This window comes from Metopolophium dirhodum, chromosome 1, assembly GCF_019925205.1.
Source record: "Metopolophium dirhodum isolate CAU chromosome 1, ASM1992520v1, whole genome shotgun sequence".
NCBI classification, from domain to species: Eukaryota; Metazoa; Arthropoda; class Insecta; order Hemiptera; family Aphididae; genus Metopolophium; species Metopolophium dirhodum.
The window spans coordinates 125,278,276-125,303,151 of NC_083560.1; the positions used below are offsets into that span (position 1 = coordinate 125,278,276).

The 24,876-nt window shown below is 29.2% G+C and overlaps 1 protein-coding gene across 2 annotated transcripts in view; it reads left to right on the forward strand.

Annotated features, from left to right (window-relative positions):
* Positions 1-24,876, forward strand: part of LOC132934875 (KN motif and ankyrin repeat domain-containing protein 2-like) — a 56,213-nt gene that overhangs the window by 12,481 nt on the left and 18,856 nt on the right. For both annotated transcript variants that reach the window (XR_009663102.1, XM_061001266.1), the window contains exons 2-7: positions 2,096-2,316; positions 4,419-4,563; positions 4,627-4,760; positions 4,833-4,913; positions 5,566-5,659; positions 11,463-12,429. Coding sequence is in view for 1 of the 2 variants with exons in the window: in XM_061001266.1 (XP_060857249.1) it covers positions 2,096-2,316; positions 4,419-4,563; positions 4,627-4,760; positions 4,833-4,913; positions 5,566-5,659; positions 11,463-12,429 (1,642 nt within the window). In the remaining variant the exon portion in view is untranslated. The remainder of the gene's footprint in view (positions 1-2,095; positions 2,317-4,418; positions 4,564-4,626; positions 4,761-4,832; positions 4,914-5,565; positions 5,660-11,462; positions 12,430-24,876) is intronic.

Genomic DNA, 24,876 nt, shown 5'->3' on the forward strand with positions numbered 1-24,876 from the left:
GAGTTCCAATTTAACACAATCGTTGCTGTGATTAACAAGGTTAGCAGTGGCGTATACATAACTTTTGTATGGGGGGGGATCAGTTGCAAACAAATTATTATGGAACAAAAATACCTAAACCTAGGTATGTGCACATTTAAATACCTAATAAATGATAAAACATATATATTCAATACATTTTATTTTAAATTCTACAAGTAGTTATATGTAGTTATGACTTGTTCGTACAACTGACATAATATTTGTGGTTGTTTTTTGTTTTTAGATAATAATATTTATTATTTAAGCTATTTTTAGCTATTTTTATATTTCTTTTTCTAATGTATAGGAAAATGTACCTATTATTATACGCACGGACATGCGGGCGTCGTCTCCGCCGCGTTGATATCGGTGACGGTGGCGACTGGCGACGGCCCGTGGCTGGTCTGCCACATATTATTATCTTATAATAATTTATTATACTTGTATATATAATATACATATTACATATTATCAAATATCACATAATACGATTATATGAATATGAAATAAATATATGATTACTGATTAATATTAAGTAAATTATTTTTAATTAATTGTTGAATGTGTTAAAATAAAAATTTACAAAAAAATCCTTGCCATTTTTTTTTTCTTGTAATTTCCTTACATTAAGTCATTAAGAACACTATTTTATAAAATTTAAAAAAAGGCCTATTGGGGGGGGATCTGACCCCCACATCCCCCCCTTGTATACGCCCCTGAAGGTTAGGTTATGTACCTAACCAATAAAGTGCACTAGAAATCTACTACACAGGTCACAGGCTACAACAGCATTCAGAAGAGTGACTTCTCCGGTTTTTTGTTAGAACTTTAAAATATTTTCCAAGATTACGTAACAATATAAAATTAATAACACACCACATTGCGTAACTATAACGCATCACAATTGCCATTGTCATTGAGTTATTGAAAATTGTTAAGCCAAGTGCTACACACAAATACACAATATACTATAACCAAGTAGATACACACCTAACCACCAATTTTGCTTTGCGAGAAACCATTGTCAAATTAGTCCGAATAATAATTGTCCTTGACTCTATGACCGGGAAAGAAAGTCCTCTCTCCTCATTGCCATTTCTCATCTCAACCATCAGACGACGAGTATTATGGCTTAGAGACCAAGTTTATCGTATAAACCATAATATATCTACTATATATGTCTATATGCCCTTGATTATAACTTATAATGTGGCTGAATGTGTAGTAAATAGGTACCTACCTAATTTAGATCCGTTAAGCAAGTGTGGGTATTTTGATATACCTACCTATGTACAAATATTCAACCAATGGAACGATTTAAATTACCTATTTGTAAGGACTCATTGATCAATAATAAAAATATATGGCAACTACTCGACGATTCGTTATCTTATTGTCTGTTACATTCAGCTGTTCTTCTTCCTATAAATAAGTACATTGTAGTTTTAAATTAAATTAATTGTAAACAGCATTTTCAGTTTAAAGACTGATCTCCAATATGTACAACTATTTTATTCCGATTGTTATAAAACCCGAATTATTGCTTTATGTATATTGATAAAAAATCGATTGTATTATTAAAACTAAAACTATAATATACTTCGGAATAATTCGAATGTCAGTATGACAAATAGTATGAATGAGCTAAAAATATTTAATGTGTTATATAAAAACGCACGAGGCAGGTTACACATTTATTGCACAAATTAATATTAAGAAAAACTATAGGTATTAAACTATAGGTGCAATTTGGTTATTAGGTTTTTATATAATACCATTGGATCTAGTTAGAAATAGCATTTACACGAGCATAACGTAACATTGTAAAGGAATTCGACGTTGTGAGTGAAGACCAGTTTTACGCGAGTACATAAGACGCATTCCGTATGTCTTAGCGTCCATCCGTTTTGAAGTTGAAGTGCCCAGCAATCCGTGACCATTATTATTATTATTGTTACTCTCTCTCTCTCTCTCTCTCTCTCTCTCTCTTTCGTCGAGTCATCTCGGCGTTCGTTCTCTTTTCTTTCCTTTATTTTTTTTTTAACCGGTTTTAATTGTTTTTGCCCCCACACAGACGATACTTTTCAAATACAAGACTGGCTGCGGTCAAACGGCAACCATGACCGAGGCTACCCGGAGTTTGATTACCACCATAGGATCCGCCCTCTTTCACCAGTTAAGAGGCACCGGATCTCAACTATTACCGACGGAAGAGTACCGGACCGTCGGAGACAGCTCAAGTCAATGGAATCGCTGTTGGGATTGAGCGATGAAAACTTAAACGGCAAACATCTGGTACGTGACATATAAGTACAGTACCGGATACAGTGTATCATTATGTAACAATATTTCAAAGAGGAAAACAAATATGATAACACAAATATTGTGTTAAAATCGTACCTAAATCTACTAAGTATAGCTTAGGTTCAATCTATAAGGTGATGGTCATCATAAAATTCTCCTTTAATAATGAATTTATTCAAATTCTGATTTTTGAAATTATTAAATATACTCGAAGACCATTTTTTCAAATTGTTGATTTTTTTTTACTGCAGCTTAAGGAGTGCCCATGGCGATACAAACGTCGGTCAAATGAGAAGCCCTCTTTTTTAGTGTAAATATTATTTATTGGATAATATTTTTGTTAATTTTGATGTAGGTACCTACCTAATTCAAAATTTGAACAAGTATTTTCTCCGTTATTAAAATGTTTGTGTTATTATAGTATCCTTTATAAGGATAAGTCCTTAAGCACGGTTTTAAAAAAATGTCAAATATATTTAAATTGGGTATAGTATTTATTGTATTTTGGCTAAAAAATATATTTTTCGAATTATTAATGTTAATTGTTAATAGATTAATATTAATCACTAAAATATCAAAATCACCATAGCCCTCAAATCATACAAACCCATAATCATGGACCTATTATCCTTAGTACTTAAAGTTAAATAACTCAAAAACTACTCGTATGCAGTTTGTTTCTAATACGTTAAAGTTTTCAGAAAAATATGCACTAAATAATTTATAAAAGAAAAGAGGGGTTCTTATTTGAAAAACTGAATTTATTTTATTTCTATGTGACAAACTTCTTAAAAAACACAATAATTTGAAAATATAGTCTTTAAATAGGTACATTTAAAAATTCCTTAAATCTGATTATGAATAACTGCATTATTGAAAAAAAAGGGTGAAAATGTTTGGTGAATCACCTTGTATCCTTAGAATAATGTATGGGAATGCTGAGTTGAAATATTGATTCAAATTTGTCAAAATTTCGATTTTTGAATACAGCTGATACCGTGACTACTGACTATATAATTGAGCATTCTTCTCGTTTAAATAATCTAGCCCAGCATAACTCGTGTTGATATAATCTTATTAAAAATTTCAACGTATTAATGATCAACGCATTATATTAAAATATTAAGTGAAAAACGGTTTAATTATTATATAATATTTTTGGAACGTCATATTTTTAAAATAATTATCATTCATAAAAATATAATAGATTAAATGTTTAAACATGTCCCTATTATAATATGGTTTATGTATTGTATGTATATGTATTGCATGTATATGTATGTAATATATAAGTTTAACTTTATCTTTAAATGTAAAATCTTTATTTTTAAAACTACAAATTAAATTGAAAATTACTCAATCTTACAATTTTAAATAGGTATTAATAATATTATCTATAATTCAAAATTAAACTATTATAATATAAAAAATGGAATAATATATAGTTATAACTTATAAGTTTATATGTTGGTAATTGGTATTATATTTCAGGTATTTAACATATTATATTTTATTATTATAAAATATAAAGAAAATGGTAAATTATAAAATTATAGGTAGGTATGTTTAAAATAATTTCACTTCTACATAAATACTAAAATACCACGTCTGTACGAGTAACTGGTGAATAGAACTTGGTAAAAAAATAACATACAACTCATAATAGGTAACAATATAGAATAATTTGAATAATGTGATTTTTTATTTACCTACCTCATTTTTAGCTAACAATGTTCATATACTTCATAATACAATTTAACAAATATGGTATCTAATATTTTTTTAAATTTAATTCTGAAATAATTATTTTTAATAACGTTTAATACAAATTTAAATAAATAATTGAATTACAAATTGATTTAACATTTTATCTGTTTCATTTTAACTGAAGTTATTATTTTTTAATAATTTAAATTGCATTTATTAAAGCTGTATACAGAAGTTGGCTAATAGTTGATCAATTGTAATTATTAAAGCTATCATTATTTTTATTTATAGATTTAAACAATTTGTTTTCATTCAAATTTTGTTTAAAATTTATATGACGCACATTTCGTAATAAATAAATATTTATTTATAATTGTTTTGCTAAGAATTCCGAGGCTGTTACGAGAGCATCCCCGGATGTGCAGGACTCCCTGGATAGGGCTTTAATGGACTTCGAAGAGACCCTTGAGTTGGCGTTTCAGTCAAACTCTATTGTTCCGCCACCTAGAGGATTTTCCAATCAAAACTTGGGTATGTAGGAACACAGGATCAAATGTCTGTGAAGCAATTTGTTATTGGAAATTTGAATTTCAGTTGAAGGTGATGAATCGAATTTCAATAAGCTTGACAGTAGCTTTGAGAGCAATACTACAACTGGCAGTAGTGGTTATTCCACCAAGCCTGATCAATCCATGCATCGGTCTCTAAACACTTATAACGAGCTCCAAGTAAATTTGTCTTGACGAATTACGTATTTATACGTAATAATATTAATGACTTTAAAACCGTGGTGTTCACAGCTCATCAGGGAACAAATGGTGAAGAGCTTGGAGATTATCAAAGATTTAGAAGAACAGGTTAAACTGGTGCCTGTGCTAAAGGTAACATCTATAATTAACCCTATAATTACCATAAATACACTTTTATTACGTGTTAATACTAAAATTAATCGTCGTGAACACAGTGAACGTGTTAACAAATAGAACAAATCGATGACGGTTTTGTTGCGTGTCGTTTGAAACATAGGTCTCCAATTGCATATATAGGGATACAATTTCAAATCCATCGTATTTCTAGCGTGATATACTTTGTGAGCGCAATACATTAAAACGATTCCACGCTGTCAAACAAAATTATTTTTAATTGACACATTTGTTAAATAAAAAATACTCCAATCTGTGCGCGACCATTGATTAAAGTAATTGGATATTTCGTGCTGCGAAGTAATTTCAGTAAATTTCATACGTAATAAAAACTTTAAATATTATATTTCGAACGTGTCGAGTATACAATATAGTAATAATAATATGAAATTTAATAAAACCAAAATATAAATTCTGGTGAGACGCATTCACAGTTATAATAGCTTATTAATTTCACGCGCATATTATTATGACTTATGAGTTATTTCATTTGGGATTTTAAGAGGTGCATATATTTTATATTTCTGTGTAGGCGATGCCTTAAAGAAATAGATACAATAAATAAAATTAAATATTTAACATTATGGTTGGTTTTGTGTGTGTAAAACAGGCGCAGGTATCCTCATTGAATTTGGAGAAACAGCGCCTATCCTCTGAATTAGAAAAACACAAAACATTTGAGAACACAAATAAATATGCAACAGGTAAGTGTTTTTGCACAAATATACCTTTTTAAGTAACTAGATGGGCTAGGTTTGGATTTGCATGGCAAAGTTGTATGCACTTGCCAAAATTACTATACCTACGCAATTTGAATAGCATTTTAGATCTCGAAGGCCGTCCTAATATAATAGTATAATATCACCGGATGTAATTACACTCCCCACACAAGACTAAATAATGCTAACAATATAATATATTAATAAATTCGTTTCCAATAAAAAACATATTATTTTATGACTGTTATTATTCATTTATTATTATACATCTACGTAGGTATACTTATTTAAATAGTTATTTTAGTTATTTGTTTGATAGGTTAAAATGTATCTTAATTATTTTATTTTAAGACTTGGGAATGAGATATTTGATAACTCCTGCTGAGTTACTCATCCACTATAGTCTATAGGTACACGATATTTACTAGCGTATAGATAATAGGTATATATATTAATAATTAAGGCTTAATAGCTGATGGACATTTATTATTAATACCTGACACATGTTATTGATGATATTATTGTTATGGTCTTCTTATTGAAAAATAAAATAAATATTTAACATTACGGAGCATAACGAAGAAAATGATCATCAATAAATGCACAAACAAGTATCTGATAATGTAATAAAAGAATTTGAAAATATAATTAATAAATAATGATCATAATTTATTATAGGTACCTACAGTTGATAACTGATAAATTATTGGTAATAATTATTAACGATTTAAAAGTGTCATGTATGTGCACGGGGACATTTGACTAAATAACATACCTACTTTATGATTGATAGTAAAATATAGATTATATTTTTTTTATAGGCGAGGATTATTAAAGTGACAATAACCCAACATAATTTACCAACTACATAAAATTTAAACAAGAATATAAAAAAAAAATCGTTTTGTGTCTTAATCTGAACATATCTATTTGGCTTTAATAATCGCTTTAGGCGTAATTTGTCGTCCACGAATTTCCCTTTACTGAACATATTAAGTACATTCATATTATTTTAATATTATGGTTTTGGTAAAAAATAGTTGATATTCAAATTTTTAACCCTAATGTAATATAATATACTAATAGTAATAGTTTATTATATCTTAATACAAAACTTCCACGTTCATTCAGTTTCCAAAATGATATAGCCACTATTAATTATATATATTTTCAATAAATCAACTGTTCTCAAAAGTTTTTTGTTTATTTAATTTCTATGGTTAAATTTACAACATACAAAATTACATAAAAACTAGCTATCTTGCCCGACATTATTCAGGCTAAAGATTTGTATTTTTATAAATATATTTGTACAAAATGTATATGCCATATTTCTTCTAATTTATTATAATATAGCTGATCCCGCACACTTTGTTGCCCGTAAACAGTGTCAGACTTAAAAAAATCTGTGATTGTTCAACTCCTTTTTGGTGTAACTCGCTGCAGTAAGTGCAACTCAGCCACCCCGGAAGACAATCTGACTACGTCGGATAGCGGACAATGTGTGACAGTATATTAAGTAGGCATTGTGCGTAAATTCGATTGTAATTGATATCTCTTAATTACCTAGTTTGTGTAAAACAGTTCTATTGTCGATATAAAATATTAAAATACCTAGGTATTGAATGAAATTATAATAATATTTAAAGAAATTGTTATTGTAATAATACAGAACAAAACATTTTTTTATAAAATTGAAAATTTTATATTCGTTACATAAATAATTATAATATATTATTTGGTTTTCTATTTTAGATCGTCTTAAAATATTCCTCACCTATATTATAGTCAATTCTGAAAATTTTTTTTGTACAGTAAGTTATTTTCACTTAAATAGGATTCCCATATCGTCCAATTATTATCGAGTTTACGTTGATCATTTTACATGTTTGTTTAGAATAAATAGAGATAAATCTGATTTTAAATTTTATCGCGATGTATACTATCTAAACGTGCAGATGTTCATATTTCCAAGGTTAGGTAAATATGCTTAGAAATAAGTATAATACGAAACAAAACTATACAAATATGAAACAACATAATATATAATGTACTTATTTATTATGTTACGTGGACATGTACTTATACCATTATCATTTATCACAGCTATTATTTACAACTGTCTTCTTTTTTGTTTTTCAAAATTTTATATTATGCTATCTGTTACAAGTTTGAACAATAAGCTTATTTGGTGATAGTAAATAAAATAAAATAATGACATGGAAAACAGAGTGAAGAAAACTCCCAGAGGGCATTTCAACGTGAAATAATTTACAATTTTCTAAATTTATAAATATGCCCATCACCCATGCCAAGTACCTATGTATATTGTATAGGTACATAAAATATAATATTAATTATTCAATATAACCATGTTTATCACGTACTCATTTCCTACATATTTATTTTGTTAAACATTATTTTTCAAGTACAATTTTGAACTGGTGGCGGCTCTTGCGTTACATTTTTTTTTACATTTGATGATAAGTAACTATAATATCGAAATATATTCAAATGGTTCGAAATCAGTGACAAAATCATATAACCCACACTAGCCATTAGTCTTATTAATTATCTACTTCATTATGACAATATTGTAAAAATACATGTACACATAAAAAATGTTTAACTACCTATCAGACTATTTTTTTATTTTTATTAATACGTAACTTAGAAGACGTGTTTTAATTTTAAAACTAATAAGTGTACATGTAAATTGCGATAATAGAAATTTTGTTTTTCAGCTTATTTTATTATATTTTATAGGAATATTAGACGCGCATGTGTCTTATGTATACTCATTCAGTTGTTTTTAATCATTGACGTGTGACGTGACGATTTTCTCGTAGGTATGATCGTAATTACATTTTTGTTATTCATACTTATAACTTATGAATTATAATATTATAACATATGGACGATGGGCGCCGGTTTTCTGTTTCAACGGGAAACAATTGAAAGCGACGAAAGAGTTTTGAAAACCTACAACTATCTCATTTAACTGTATAATATAACTTATAAGCACATATTGTTTTGTAACTAGACATGTACCTAATACCGGAGTACAAAATGATATAATTTAAATTTCTACCACGCACCCGTCTGTTATTTTGCCCACCATAAAATCGATAGTAGATCGTTTTTCTTATAAACTTTTTGCGATTGATCCTGTTTTGATTTACGTGATTTACATACCGGTAAGCCGAATGCGATAATAACAGGAATGGTGTGCACGAGACCGTGGCGTGGCGTAGGCAGGGACAAGTGCCTACATCGATCATATTATTATATATTATTATATTAATGTTACAAATTACAATATAGGTAGTAGGTACTAGGTACCTACCTATACTTAATACTCACATATAATATCTATATTCTATATACTGAACGAGTCGATCAATATTCTCGTGCATAATAATATTTTACCGTTTTTTTAGACAAAGTTTCTATGTATTTTTATTACAATTTCAGCAAAATGTTGTTAATATTATATCTTTGAAGTCTATAAAAAAAACTGTGCAGTTGTGTTTTTGAGATTTTTAGGTATCTATAAGAATAACTTATGAAAAATCTAGTCAATCAAGCTTTCGCTATAAAAATATTGAATACAAAATAATGCAAATTTTCGTGATTTTGGCAATTTAAAAAAAAATTATGCTTAGTTATTATGTATTATTTAATTTGTTATTAGAACAATAAAATGTACATGGAATCTTTTATTACCTTTTCAAGGGTTTTACCAAGCATATACAAATTTTTATTTAACACAAAAAAAAAGTTGAAAAAATTAAAAAAATTCAATGTAGGCATTTGTCTAAATATTGAAAAATTGCATTATGTTAAGGAAATTATATTTTAAGTAATATTGGAATGTTTCAAGTTGTACTACGATTAGTATTTTCGAATAATAACAATATTTTAGGGAATTATATATAGGTACGATTGAATATACTGCAATGCCATTGTAATTTTAACTAGCTGCTCATAAAACATTTTTGTGGCTTATTATAAAAAATAATATTTTCATTTTTTTTATTTGAGTATGAACCACTTATGAGAAACTTTTTGTACTAGTTTTCTAAGTTTCTTACTCATAAGTAAATTTTTTTCATATAATATACTAATATTAAGAAAAAAATGTATTAAAAACCTCCATCAAAACTTCAAAAATCTATAAAATCACAAAAAGAAACAAAATATTTTGAAAATTATATCATGTTTATTTTATATGAATATCTTGTGAACATTTCAAGGTAATATTAGGTAGGTATTTTTTATTTTGAATTACAAAACAAAACTTGTATGAGGTCACTAGGATAATCTTGTATCAATTAATTGTCAAGCCTTTTGATATAAAAAGTAAAAAAAAATTGCATTCATTTTTTACTACAAAACTATATAGATATTTTCACGATTTTGATGAATTTTGCAACATTTTAAACTTGATGATTTAACATTCTTATATTTATCAATTTGGACGCTAATATATGCAGTGCACACGAAATCCGATTGGATAGAAAAGGTCAAAGGGTCATATACACTAGTATAATACCGATGTTATGACGTTTAGAATCCAAATTTTAGTTATGGTACCTATGTGTTTTATATTAGATTATAGGTACCTATATAATATAATAATATAATGGTATAATTGCTGTGATGTGTAAACGGGGGCGATGGTCGTCGGGTTGATGGTTTTCGAAAACGAGCGGACGGAACGATCGTATACCTATGGTCCACACAATATCTATGGTAGAATGAGAGTGGTGTGGGGGGAAGCTGCACGCATACGTATCACGCGTCCTCAGAGCACGAACGTCGGCAGCACATATATAATGGTACCACAAGATGACTATAAATAATTAACACGGGACGAAGCACAACGTGTCTCGGGACTACGCTCCGAGTATGGTATATATTTTTTTTTCCGATTTTTCCGTACACATGTAAACACGCAGAATCGCATTAACCGTTTGCGGACAAACGAGTACCTAGGTCGCAGTGGTCTGTGTATATGTGTGTGTGTGTGTGTGTGTGTGTGTGTGTGTGTTATTGCGATTTAAAACAATTAAAAAAAGTTTGACGTATATATACACGAGACAATAACTCATCATGATCTCGCCGTAAAATATTAAATAAAATAATGTGCCTAGGAAAATTGTTCTTTTTATACGTTTAGACTATATTTTCTCATATCTTTGAAAATATGGTGAGACTGGTGAGTTATGGGTAAAATAAACTAAGTATGCCCTTATTTTTAAAATATTGTATATTTTTACAAAAAAAAAACATATTATAATATCGAAATTTTTCTGAAAATTATGTTTGTGCTTCTAAGTTTTCTTGACATAAACTAGAACGAAGACGGGATTTCATTATCTTAACTTTGCTAAATGTTCTCTCGCAGTTAACTTCGGTTACAGACAATGTTAAAAAATATTCATATACAGTGCATAAATTACTGTATGGTCTGTATGCAGGAACATGCAAGTTTAGAGAATATAGTATTTTATATACAGAAATTAAACAGCTCTGCTTACTGCGTCGGATGATTTGCATTTATTTGTATTACCTGAAATCAATGAACAAATTAATTTAAATTTGACTTACAAAAAACATCAGAAATCATATTTTTATAGAGGCTCTATGGTGCTTGCCGGCTGGTTTATTAATCAGTATCTTTCGAAATATGCTTCCCTCAGCTCGCCATACACGACCCGCCCATTCTAGACTCTTCTATTTCCTTTAGGCTTTAATGATAATTTATATCCTTATCCGTTTTTAGTGGGTAGTGGATGGTCTCTGTCGGCATCTCCGGCTAACAGGCGCGTAGCCGTGTCCACCAAAGAGGTGGGTGTCAATTGCGTACCCATGTGCCGGGACGTAGGAGTGACGACACCGTCGGCCACGTCCGTGAACACGTCCACAATGACAGAACGGCCTCCATCCGGGGCGGCCGTGCACACCCAGACGGACGCCGCTACCAAGACGGCCACAATGGTGGCGCACACCCAGACCAAGGACGTCCTAACCTCAGTGGCACACACTCAGACTATGGCGGTCACCGACGTCCAGCCGGCCACTGTAGTAGCGGCGGAGGTGGTTGCTGTGACGGCGATAACAACGGCAAACGTCGGCACACAGTCTTCCAGGCCGGCAGCCGTCAGGACAACCACGGTCGGCGTAACAGCCAGGCCGCGGACGTACGACGCCAGCGTGGCCGCGAAACCGACGCTCAAGCACGTCGGGTGTTCGGCTGACGTATCGACGGACGCGAAACCAGCCGCGGCACCGGTAACGCGCGCCACCCAGACGGACGCCAGAGACGACCGAAGCGGCCATAATCGCACCACGCAAACGGAAGCCGCGGCTGTTCCGGAAGTCGCTGCCGTCCGGACAAGTCCAACGGAAGTCGCTTCCACCCGGGCTAATCCAACGGAAATCGCTTCCACCCGGGCTAATCCAACGGAATCTGCGGTCGCCCGGCCTAATTACGCAACAATCGGTCGACGGAGCAATTCGTTCCATCATTACACGGCGGGTGGTGGTGCCACGGACACGACAACGTCGCCGGTCACGTCCAAGATACCTCGTCTGAAGCCCGTCACTCCCGAACTCAACCGGAAAGTGTTGACCAGACAGGACACGTACACCAAGACCGCGGCCGAGATCTGCACCGACGATCTGCAACAGCAACCGTCATTGTCGTCGTCGCCGCCGCCGCTACCACGCGTGACCGATGACGTCAGCAGGTAAGAGAATCCTACGAATAATGTTATAATCATAAATTTAGGGCCCGAATTTATATGCAAATGCATATTCTTCTACGATTTATCTAGAATAATTTTGATTATATATGTCGACGTTTCATATTGTGTAAATTCTATGGATAATTTTTTTTTGAATATTTTTGCATAGTTTAATGAAAATGAATATTTATTGATAGTTGCATTAATGTTACATATTCTACAACTATGATAGTTATAATCATTATAATTCTTCCTTTATTCATTAAAATAGTCATATTTAATTCTGTACGACTACCTACTGTCGATCGTACATAACCCATTATAATGTACATTGATAAGTCATCGATGAATGACGATAAATATAGGATTTTCTAGTGGTACATTTATAATTATTATCCACAAACGTCTATAAAAATCGTGGATATTCTACAATGAAAAAAATCGATGGTACAATCAATGGTTTGGTAACGGAATGTGACAAAGGAGCTGTCAGTTGAAGATTTATCTAGTTTTAAATATGCACCAATTGTATCTTGTAACGTGGAAAGAAGTTTTTCCGAATACAAACGTATGCTTCGAGATAATCGGAGAAGTTTTTAATTCGAAAACTTGAAATCGATTTTTATTACTTCATGGTAGTACTCGTCCCATAATAATAATTTAATATAATTAATAGTATATTACATTTTAAACACAATTTTATAAAAATAATGTTATTCTGAATTTTAAAATAATAATTTTATATATAATATTTTAATTAATTTATAATACTTTTATACTTACACAATGCCATTGGAAAATGTTATTTGCATTTTTTTTTAATAAACTTTTTTTCACGTACCTACATTTAGATTATGTAATATTTTAACTCAAAACTGTATAGTTTATTAATTTGTAAAAAAATAATTTTGCATATTTATGATATGAATTTGTATATCTTATAGATTTGTATTGCATATAAATCCGGGAGGGAATCAGAATAATATTAATGCACTTTATGATTGACTTACGACCTGCGGGTTTATAAACTTTAATCTTAATCATCTATATAATTTAAAATTTATAAACTTTAATAAACATAATACTATGATACATGAATTATTCATGGTATACCCTATTCTCATTAGATTAGTTATAATAATAACCTCAATGTAGTTAATCATTTAGATGACTACATCAACGTATTATGTTAATTTAATATGTCAAACTATGCCCGAGTGAATCCTGTTTTCAAAATTGTACCTTTTTAATTGCCCAAGTGGCTAGTGCGCCCGCAGCGTGTTATTGTTGATAGCTTTGCAAGTAGAGCCTGACTGCGTCCGTAATTGTATCCTTAATTTTAATTTGTCAGAGGTAGGTATATATTTTTTTTTAGAAATATTAATAAAAATTCAAATTGACGCACACATTTCTAATCAATATTCTTATCAATTAAATAACGCCTAAAAATCGAAAAAAATTGAATCAAAATTCATGAATTTTAAACTATAGATAATAATATAATATAATCCCTATGAATAAATTCTAATCGTATATAATATTATAGAGTGTTTTGTCCGAGCGGCGTGATACCAGTAGCACCGCAAAATAAATATTACACGCGTATATAATAATAATAATAATACAAATAATAATAATAATAATAATAATAATAATATGTATACTGCGACGATGTACACTGCGGGTCGTTGACAGCTGTAGTTGTGCTGCTGAAGGTATATGATAATATTATTATGGTGTCTGAGGAATAATAATAATAATAATAATAATAATAATAAAACAGTCCGGTGCGAAGACTGGACTGTGACTTTTACGCACGGACCGGATTCCTAATTCGGCGGCGTGCAATATAACCGCAAAGCTGCGCGCAAATTACTCGATTTTATTGTAACTCGAAACAATCACCGCCACTGCAACAGCTTCCACGAAACCGCAGTAACCTGCAGTGACTATTTACTATTCCGAACTGGCCGCTATAATATCGCGGAGAAATCCGAAAAATATAAATTTTTTTTGGTAATCGTTGCTGCATGGTAGGTACGCGTCCCCTGAAAAACTATATTTTTGTCGGGTTTTTTTCATTTCCGTCGTATTTACAATAATAGATAAACGCGGAACTGTGAATAGAGTGTGACCCCATGAAAATATTTATTTTCAAACAAAAATAATGTGGTAAAGTGCATGCAGGTACCTATTAGTACTTTGTTATAATAATTGTGCGTTTTTACTTTGTTGTCAGTCGGTATTAGTTGCAGAGGTAGCCTAACCTACATAATATAATTGTAATAAAGTATTTCGAAATTTGATAATTTTGAATTAAATTTGAATGTAGTCTGATTATATTATTTTTTAGAATCAATTACGATTTATGAGATTGATGAACTGCACGAGTCCATCATCGTGTGTACCTATAGAATATTATTGATTTCGAATAAATTCAGTGTATCTCATAAATCCCGAATCCGAAAATAGAAGCGAGAGAAAAAACGCATTTTGAATGTTAATAGTGGCTTAGAGGTATATTACCTCAGATTTATTAAGATATAATATATTTTAGTAACTATGTACAAACTCGGTTACAACCTTGTAATCTTAACAATTATTATCCAGTTTAGATTTGTATTGTGTTTTGGTACTCGTTTTATTTGGTGCTATTAGAGATAGACATCTTTTTTGTGTACCGAACACGTTAGTACTTAAGCTACTGCTGTCTGCTAATACTACATAAAGACCTATATGGAGATTTAGGTCATAAAGCCCATACCTACCTAAGCATTAATATTTGTACTGTCGTTACGGGTATAACACGTTTGTGCATACACTCGCCAAAAGTGTACTCTTTCCTCTTCCACCAAAGAGGTATATTGATTAATTCAGCGTTTCACCAAAATAATCTCTGTACATAGAAAGTTTATTTCAAAATTAAAATACTATAAAAAATTGAAAAACCCGCATTTTATACATTTTAATAAAATAATTTTTAACTGTAAGAATAATTAAGTAACTTTTTACTGGTACCTACCTAAGTCGTGAGTACGGCGAATACAGTATAATAAAGACAATAAAATGAATAAAGTTAAAAACGGTTTTTTTAAATCAACATGTAAATACTTAATTGCTTGAAATCACTTAATAAAAATTATTTTTGGCTATATAATACATCCAACAAACTGGTAGGTATACTAACGTACGTATCCGACTGACTTCCGACTTCGGTCTTCGGTATACCGGTCCTGAGTATTCTTATTATTCCTTAATACATTATTCATTGAATATAAAGTTATTTTTAATTATATTTAATAGGTTTATTTGATGTAGGTATATTGTATATTTATTAAATTGCTTAATATTATACTGCAGTCTTTCAATATTTTATAATATTATATAAGTATTTTAAATAAACTAAAGTACTGTACATAATAGCTTTTAACAGTATAGAAATTGTTTGGTTGGAAACGCGAAATCGGTCAATATCTCATCTTGGAGAAATTGTGAAAACAGTAATTGGCAGTAAAAGACGAAGTGCCTATGTTATAATATCTGAAACCGGGGAAAAGTACGCACTTTTGGTGGAAACGGATACCTTCCTTCGTTACATTTTTGCCACTGAACATCTGTATAAATATTTCCAAGGTCTAAATTCGTGTCTCATAAAGTCGTGAATGTATATCATTTGCAGTGCCTACTATATACATTATTAGTTCTTACTAAATAATTCATAACGGAATTACCGAAATCAAAAACCAAAGCGAAGATTATACCCTACATCTAAATAATTTGCAGTATTCGCCGCGGAAGGATTAAGATGCTTTAATTCAGGGCTTGCAAACGTAAAAACGTTATAATTACGTTATGAATTATGATTGTAACGTTATATTTGACGAAAAACGATTGAAATGTGTAAACGTAATTATACCGGAAAGTGATGATCAAAAATAATTAAATACCACAAAACAAAACATAATGATTAACAAAATATAATATTATATATCATTAAACAAAACATAACGCAAAACGTAATTTATAGAATATCATAAAACGAAAAATAACTTAAAACATAATTTATAGAATATTAATGAATAAAAAATAACGCAAAACGTAATATTTTAAAATCTATTTATTTAAATAAAGGTCTATTGGTTTCGTAGAAACATTTATTTCATGCAAACACTCTAAGAATTGATTATTTTATATTCCGTATCTAGGCCATTATTACCTACCCGCAATAGTTATTATTTTTCAAATATAATATGTGTTAAACGTAATAACGATTAACACAAAACTTGGATAACGTTTTAGTTCTAAATAACGATAAACTCAAAATTTGTGTAAATAACATAAAACAGAATTATTTTTTCAAATGCAAGCCCTGTGCTGTACATGTTTTCAAATAAAAAAAATACCTTTTGACCTAGTCGTCTTGTTCATCTCAACTCAAAACCATTAAATAAAAATTTAAAATTACAAAATATATGTTTTCAGTGGGTACAGTTTTGAAATTAAATTACATCTTGTGTCACAAAATAGAAATGGCCCTTTAGAACCTATTATCCAGTCCAACGATGACGACGGAGGTTAGTTTAGACACTAATATAATACTCGCAGTTGAACGAAAATGCACACATACCAATTGCATAATTAGAACGGTTAATATTAATTAATATTATTCTCTCGAAAAAAAAACAGTGCGTAATATAATGTAGGTGTATTTGCTTGCCGAAAACTGTCGATCTTAATTCATTCGGATAGACTCGCACAAATGCATTAATCGGTTTAATTCGATAATGCATATGGTACTTGGACCATAAATAACCGTTTCATCCTTGACCCGAAATTGAAATTTTTTTCTGTTCTACAGACCGTTCCACACCGAGTAAGTATTCGTGTATCATCAAGAAACGTTTTATTTTATTTCGCGGAGTCATAGTGATCTAAATTGTAATCATTAAACCAAATTAATTGCATGCTATAATTATGTGCTGCAGATAATTTATTATTATTAATTAGTCACTGCCGAGAGCCGGATATGACCGCAAACATCATCGGAAAACCGCACTCCAATTGTAGGTTTTACTTAATGAAAGTTTAAATCGTTCATCTATATAACCTCGTAATTAGCCAACAACTAACAATGTTTACTGTTTAACTCACTGATTTATATTTAAGATAGGTACCTATAACATAATATTTAATTTGTTATAATATCGTTAAAATTGCCTACTTCAAACCCCTTAAAAAGCCTATGTGTGACATTCTCTTAAAGGTGTCGGAGCCGACTCGTTATTATTTTTTAATAAAAAAACTTACCTAACAGGAAAAACTCGCACGCACTGGAAAATACAAAGATGAAGCTGATTGGACGCTAATTTAAAAAAGCTTATTTTCATAAGTTTTAATAAATGCATGTAACCCTGTACAATGGCTATTACAAAATATGTTTAAGTGTTTTAAAATTATTTTTCTAGCATTATTTACATTTAATTCAAAAATGTTGATTAATCTTATTAGTTAATTTAGATGACCGACGTACGAGTGGCTCGTGTCCCGGGGTGGATCGTAGAGATTGTATTTATGTATTTATTATCACTATTAATCTATCTGTGCTCACAGTATATTGGTATATAAAATTTTGATGACTTTTTTTTTCATTTACAACACAATACATTCCCTTAGCCTATAATACGCTCGTTCGGCGTTTAAGTTGGTAATAGCCAACAGCTATGTTATATTATACTCATAGATGCCTGTTGTACGGTATACCTGTATACTGTGGTTATATACCTGACATTCAAAATTATGGCCCGGATTCAAAAAAACCATCGCAGGTATTCGATTAAAATCGTATTTATCAGCGCCGAGTATCCTAATATTTGTGATGTCGTCTGATACACGAGTATAATATCATGTAGGTATAATACTATAATATCTATGCGGCCATATATATGTGCCTATATGACAAACTCGGACTATGGATTTACATAATGTTACTATGAATAATAAAATCATGTTTGTACTCTCTTTCGTTTTGGACGAATCTCGTTGTATCACTCCGATTACATTATAGTATACGACACGACGTGGGATTTTATACCGCGTGCATGATAGGTAATAATACGCGTCGGAATTAATAATTCGAATATTTTTTTTTTGTTCCTCACGGTTCGTATGTACACGCTACAAACGAATAACGTGCTTTCGATTTCTTGTTTTTAAAAAAAAAATTTTAATAAACCAATTGCTAGCCGTTTTCTTTCTCCGTCCACCTATGTATATAATAGATATAGCAGCTTACCTCATTATAATAAACTCACTCATTTTCTCGACAAGTATTAACGTTATTGGAAATATATTTTTTTCACATATAATTTGAAGTCATTAGAAGACAACATTTTTTACTATTCTAAGAATTTCTATATGTAAGACCCGAATTTTGAATAAATATAACTATAGGGGAGACCAGGCCGAATCTCATAGGTTAACTTTATGTGTCAAAAAATGGTGTCCAAACTATTATTTTAAGAACTATTTTTTAATATAATCATAAATTGACTTCTAAAATTCATTAATTTTAATTTATTCTTTCAAAAGATTTAATAAGCACTTAATTAATAAAAAAATGAAAAATTTTTAAAAGTGAAAACGTATTTTGGGCAAAGTGGTGAACAATGAGATAAATAAATAATTTATGTTAATCCATTTAATAATTGTATAATATGAATACGAACACATATTAATAAATTAATTCACAATAAAAAAAACAACATTTTTAAATATTATATTTAATTCTTCATAATCATAAAAAAACATAAAATATAAAATTCTTCTTTATAAATTAAAAAATTATCTTTTCATATTATTTTATAAACAAAATATGACATTTTCAAATTTTCTTCATCAAATAAAAATAAAATATTTCCTAAAAAGATGATAATTCCACTTTTCCCGGATTTATTTTTTCTTAAATAAACATTATTTATTTTTTAAGTATACCTACGTGATTTAGGAACTAGTGTTTAATAACTGTATAAACTTAGTATAAATATGAACATAATAAACTAAGTTTAAAAAAGTTAATTTATAAATATTATTTAAAAAACCTTAAATTCTAATATATCTAATTTGATGTCTTTGCACAACAATATTTTTTAACATTTTTAATTTCATATTATTACACGAAATATTATTCGGAGTATTTGTAGATAGGTTCCTAGTTACATAAAAATTGAATTTCGTACGAGTAGTTAATTATAGTTATAACTTATAAGTACAGGGGTATCCTGCAAAATATTGACCCAGAATTACATAATTAAGTCGTTTATTTGATAACTATTATAGTTAAACTATACATTTATTAGGTATAAAAATAATTTAAAATAAATTTAATATCTTAATGAGAATATTGAGAACATGATGTAGGAAACTAGGAAGTAATAACTTAATAACAGTAGGTTTAAAGTTGACAAAATCTATTATTAGAATTTCTTACCCACGAATTATTAGTTTACATTTTAATTAGATTTTTAAAACAGTATATTACTCTTAGTTTAATTTCACTTCAATATGCATTTGATACCTATGTAATAAATATCCAATTTTGTCGAAAAATGCAAAACAATATACAATAATCATTAAATAGGTATAGTGAACCCAAAAAATAATTATTGATATAAACGTAAAGATTACTGACGAAAATACAAAAATATAAAGTGGAAAATAATATACATTTGCATATATATCCTTATAACTAATTTACAAACATAAAACAAGAAAAATTTAAATTTAACTTTATACCATATTGCATTTTGCATGATATAAATAAAATTTCTATAGTAAACAACTAAACAACATATTGTATATTTGTATATGAAAGCATAAGATAAATCATAAATGTATCGTAACGAATTTTTAGAATTCAACTTCAAAACATGATTATTGTCTCGATTTTTTTGAATTACGAAGCCAATATACTTTTTTATATAAAGTATAGACTAGGTTAGGTTAGGTTACCTATATGTATAATGTTATAGGTACCTATAACAGAATAATTAATATTAATTACAACAAATAAAATAATAAAATCACAGTTAGGCATAAATATATAAGTTTATATTTTTTTTCCTTTTGTCGCCGTTGGCGAACCACCACAAATAAAATGGGTGGGCCAGACCTTCACTGACTGGAGACATTTTTAAGCTCCACTAGCTTATACGTTTGCTAGTTTATGAGATTTATTGTCCCGGATCCGACGATGACGTTCGTTTTCCATTCGTATTCGACAATATTAGAAAATATTGTGTCGTGTAGATACATAATACCGTATGACTTAAAACCCATCTCGTCGCAAATTGTCCGTGAAAACATACAAGTATTATACTCAGTTGGTTTTTTACGTTGTTTTCGGACACTTAAAACAGTCGTCTTTCTGGGAAGTTATATCACATTATGTTGACTTGGTCATGCGAGTCGCGCCCATTATTCTCGTGTATTTTTTACCTCTCCTAACGTATTATATTAATATAAGTTAGTAATATTATCTGTATTGTTAGATCGTCACAAACAAGAACTTCCTAGCATGTGCCGCGGGGACGAGAGATATAAATTATACAATTATATTTTGACAGTAATAATAATTTATGGCCATAACAGCTTACAAATAAAAGTCGTTATATACAGCCGCATACGTACTGTAACATAGTATAATATATCATAGGCACCGACGCGTCAAAAACGTTTTTTTTTAGGCATTGGTATATAATTTTCTAGACGACACCGGTAAGACCTAGACAATAACGTAGACACTTCAGTCAGTGTTGGTAAATGTAATTATTTATAATATCTAATATTATATTATGTTTGCTTAAAGGCGTACCTATAGGTACTTGTATAATATGAAATATGAATACGAAGTGTAAAAGACCGCATTTACCCGCGAGTAATAATGAAAATAAACTATGAGTTGTATTATTAGGCTGTCAGCCTAATAACAAGTATAATACACTTCGTGTTTGCATATTTTATTCTCTATAGTATGTATAGCAATGTTGTGACTTATGCATAAGGTATACCGTATATACATATTATGATGATATTGAAATTTTTATAATCAGTCTAGCTGCTTACATGTTGAAATATACAGGTTATTGCACATTGACTCGGATTGTTATCATCAGAAACAAAATGGCTGCGTAATGGGATATCACAAATATACATTTTTCTTATCATTAAAAATACGCTGACAATAGCTAACAAATTCAAAATCCCGCGCATACTATACTTGATTATTATTGGCTCCCTTTACATTCAAGATTCGAATCGTACAATTGTCATTTTTAATACATATTATAGTTACTCACAATATATTGTTTTATGATCGTCTAAAGTTTTAACTACCTGCCTTGCTTCGACAATTTTTTTTAAGTTTATGACTATTTTTTTTTTAATGCATTTGTGGTTTATTTGAACATAAAGACTCGATCAATTTAAATCTTTTTTCGTAAGCTATTTTAATACAAACACTTTTAATAGTAAAAAAAAATATTATTTTTTATTAGGGCTATGCTTTTATGCATTGATATGCTTCTTTTTCGCAGCGTCTTTTTACACATTTGGTCAGTTAAGTTATTTAGGTATGTTTATGTTCTTAGGATTAGCGAGGCCTGCGATACAAAAATAATTATTAAGTCTACTTACATTTTGATTATTATTGGCTCCCTTTACGCTGCCATTTTTGTTTTTATCATCAAATATTTGATTGAGAAGGGGTATATATGCAATAAATCTAAGATTTGAAAATTTAATTCAAAATACCTCATAAGTGTCTACCTTAAACAAAACAAAAAATGTCTACCCAAAAGTTAAATTAAATTTTTATGAACGTTTGAAATTCAATTTTTTACAACATTGTGAATGTAGCGATTTTCTTATTTTGTTGTAATTTAAAAACAAATAACTGTAAATACTTGAAGTTAACACCATATGTTCATTTTATCAATTTCTATACTTGATACAATTTTCAAAATATTTTGTCAAAAACTGGAGTTATAATATGTTTAATATTTTTTCTCAGTTTTTGCCAATTATTTTAAAAAATAATGAGAAATTTACCTTAAATACCAACCATTTTCTACCTGAAAACATTCTCATAGTAATTATAATTTAAGTATTTTTACTGCTCCAAAACGTGATGACAGACATAAAATATAAATTAAAAAAACCCAAATCATTGTAACACGAATACATTTATCGTTTCGCTTAGAATTTAAACGTCTGTGACCACGTAATCATTTATATGTTCTTCCAAACAAACATGTAGAATATAAAATTATACTTTAACCTCAAATTGTCAATAAACCATGCCTACGGGTTACGACAAATTTGCTTTTTGAATGATTGTCTCAAACGGCAAAAATTAAAGTGCAAAACTCAATCAATTTTTGTAGGAAACATTTGTTTTTACATTTTTATCTTAATAAAATAAAAGTTTAAGGAATCTGATGAAAAATACTAAAAACAAAAAAAATATGTACAACGAAGTTCAATGCCAAAAAAAAAATATAATAGACATTATAAAATATTGTTACCATATAATTCATATAAACCTTTTAAACTTCAAGGCTTGTACATTTTTTTAATAATTAATTCTATAATTACTAATTAATGGCAATATTTTATCTAGATTAACTTATCATTAAATAAGTTATTTATTCTGTTATTATTAAAATAAAAGCGATTATATATTTAATTTTAAAACCAAGGTTTAAAAATTATGATAATATTTAAAATGTATTTTTTGAATTTTAAACAAGTTTATTTTATGTTTTTAGATTTTCAGTTAAAAATGTTATTAAAAGTAATACAGCATATTTTAGTTGTATCAAATATTTAATTAACATTTAACAGCAATAATTATATAAATAAATATATACGACGAATATTCAATAGAAATATATAACACAAAGTTTAAGCTTATTTTTAAACGGAAATCTACAAAAATGTCTTTATTAATTATTTAATTTTTTAAATTTTCTAAACATTATTATTATTCAAAATTGTTATGTAAAAACATTACAAAATTATATATTAATAACATGTAAATCGCTTTTGCCCCAATTGCGTATTTATTTTTTGACAGATATTAGTAGGTGTTGTGATTGAATATAAACAGCTAAAATTTCTCAAAACTCTTTGCACCATATAAACTTAAATATAAAATAACTGTTTAGCTAATTTTATAAAAAATTAACGAAATAAGGAATTTAAAAATAGTAGAAAAAGAATTGTTATTATACTGGTTATTGATATGATAACACGGAATCATATGATTATCAGTGATGCAGCCACAGGATTCCAGATAACAGCTTGACATTTCTACAACTTGTTCTTGATCGAGAGACAATTCTAATCAGCTATTTGATATTTAATTTTTGCTAAAATTTTATTATTTCCCCATTTTCACCATTTTTTTCAACGTTTCCCGTACGGTTTGACAATCAATACATTACGCCGTTGTACAGATATTATAAACTATAATATAAGTATTATAGGCACTTAGCTCCAAACAATAAATACTTTGAAAAATATATTATATCTAGAATGTGTTAATAATATACTGATTTGGTAAAAATTACACTAAGATTATTTCTTTTTCGAATTAGATACCTACAACAACACAACAAATCGATATGGTTGAAAAATGTTCTTGCATATATATTCTCGTTTTTCGTTATTTTTTTATTCGTCTTACTCAATTATTTTAAAAAATACATAGCATTTTCTTCTGTTAACCCTTACTATTTAAGTTGAAAAGTACCTTTGGGTTCTTTCAACTAACTACTGTACTGCACCAGATGCAATTTGCTACCAGTTGAAAACAAAATTACGAAGTTCATTGTTGAGACTTAAGACCGGATAATAGAATGCAAGGTTATCCATAATTTTATTATACAGTTCTTACAATAAAAATATCAAAAACGTAGTAAAAATGACATTCAAGATTCGAATCGTACAATTGTCATTTTTAATATATATTATAGTTATTCACAATATTTTGTTTTATGATCGTCTAAAGTTTTAACTACCTGCCTTGCTTCGACAAATTTTTTTAAGTTTATGACAATTTTTTTTTTAATGCATTTGTGGTTTATTTGAACATAAAGACTCGATCAATTTAAATCTTTTTTCGTAAGCTATTTTTATACAAACACTTTTAATAGTAAAAAAATTATTATTTTTTATTAGGGCTATGCTGTTATGCATTGATATGCTTCTTTTTTGCAGCGCCTTTTTACACATTTGGTCTGTTAAGTTATTTAGGTATGTTTAAGTTCTTAGGATTAGCGAAGCCTGCGATACAAAAATAATTATTAAGTCTATCTTACATTTTGACTAACATGTTTAAAATATCCACTAATTTTTCACATTATTTGTTTCAAAATTAATTAATATTTACTA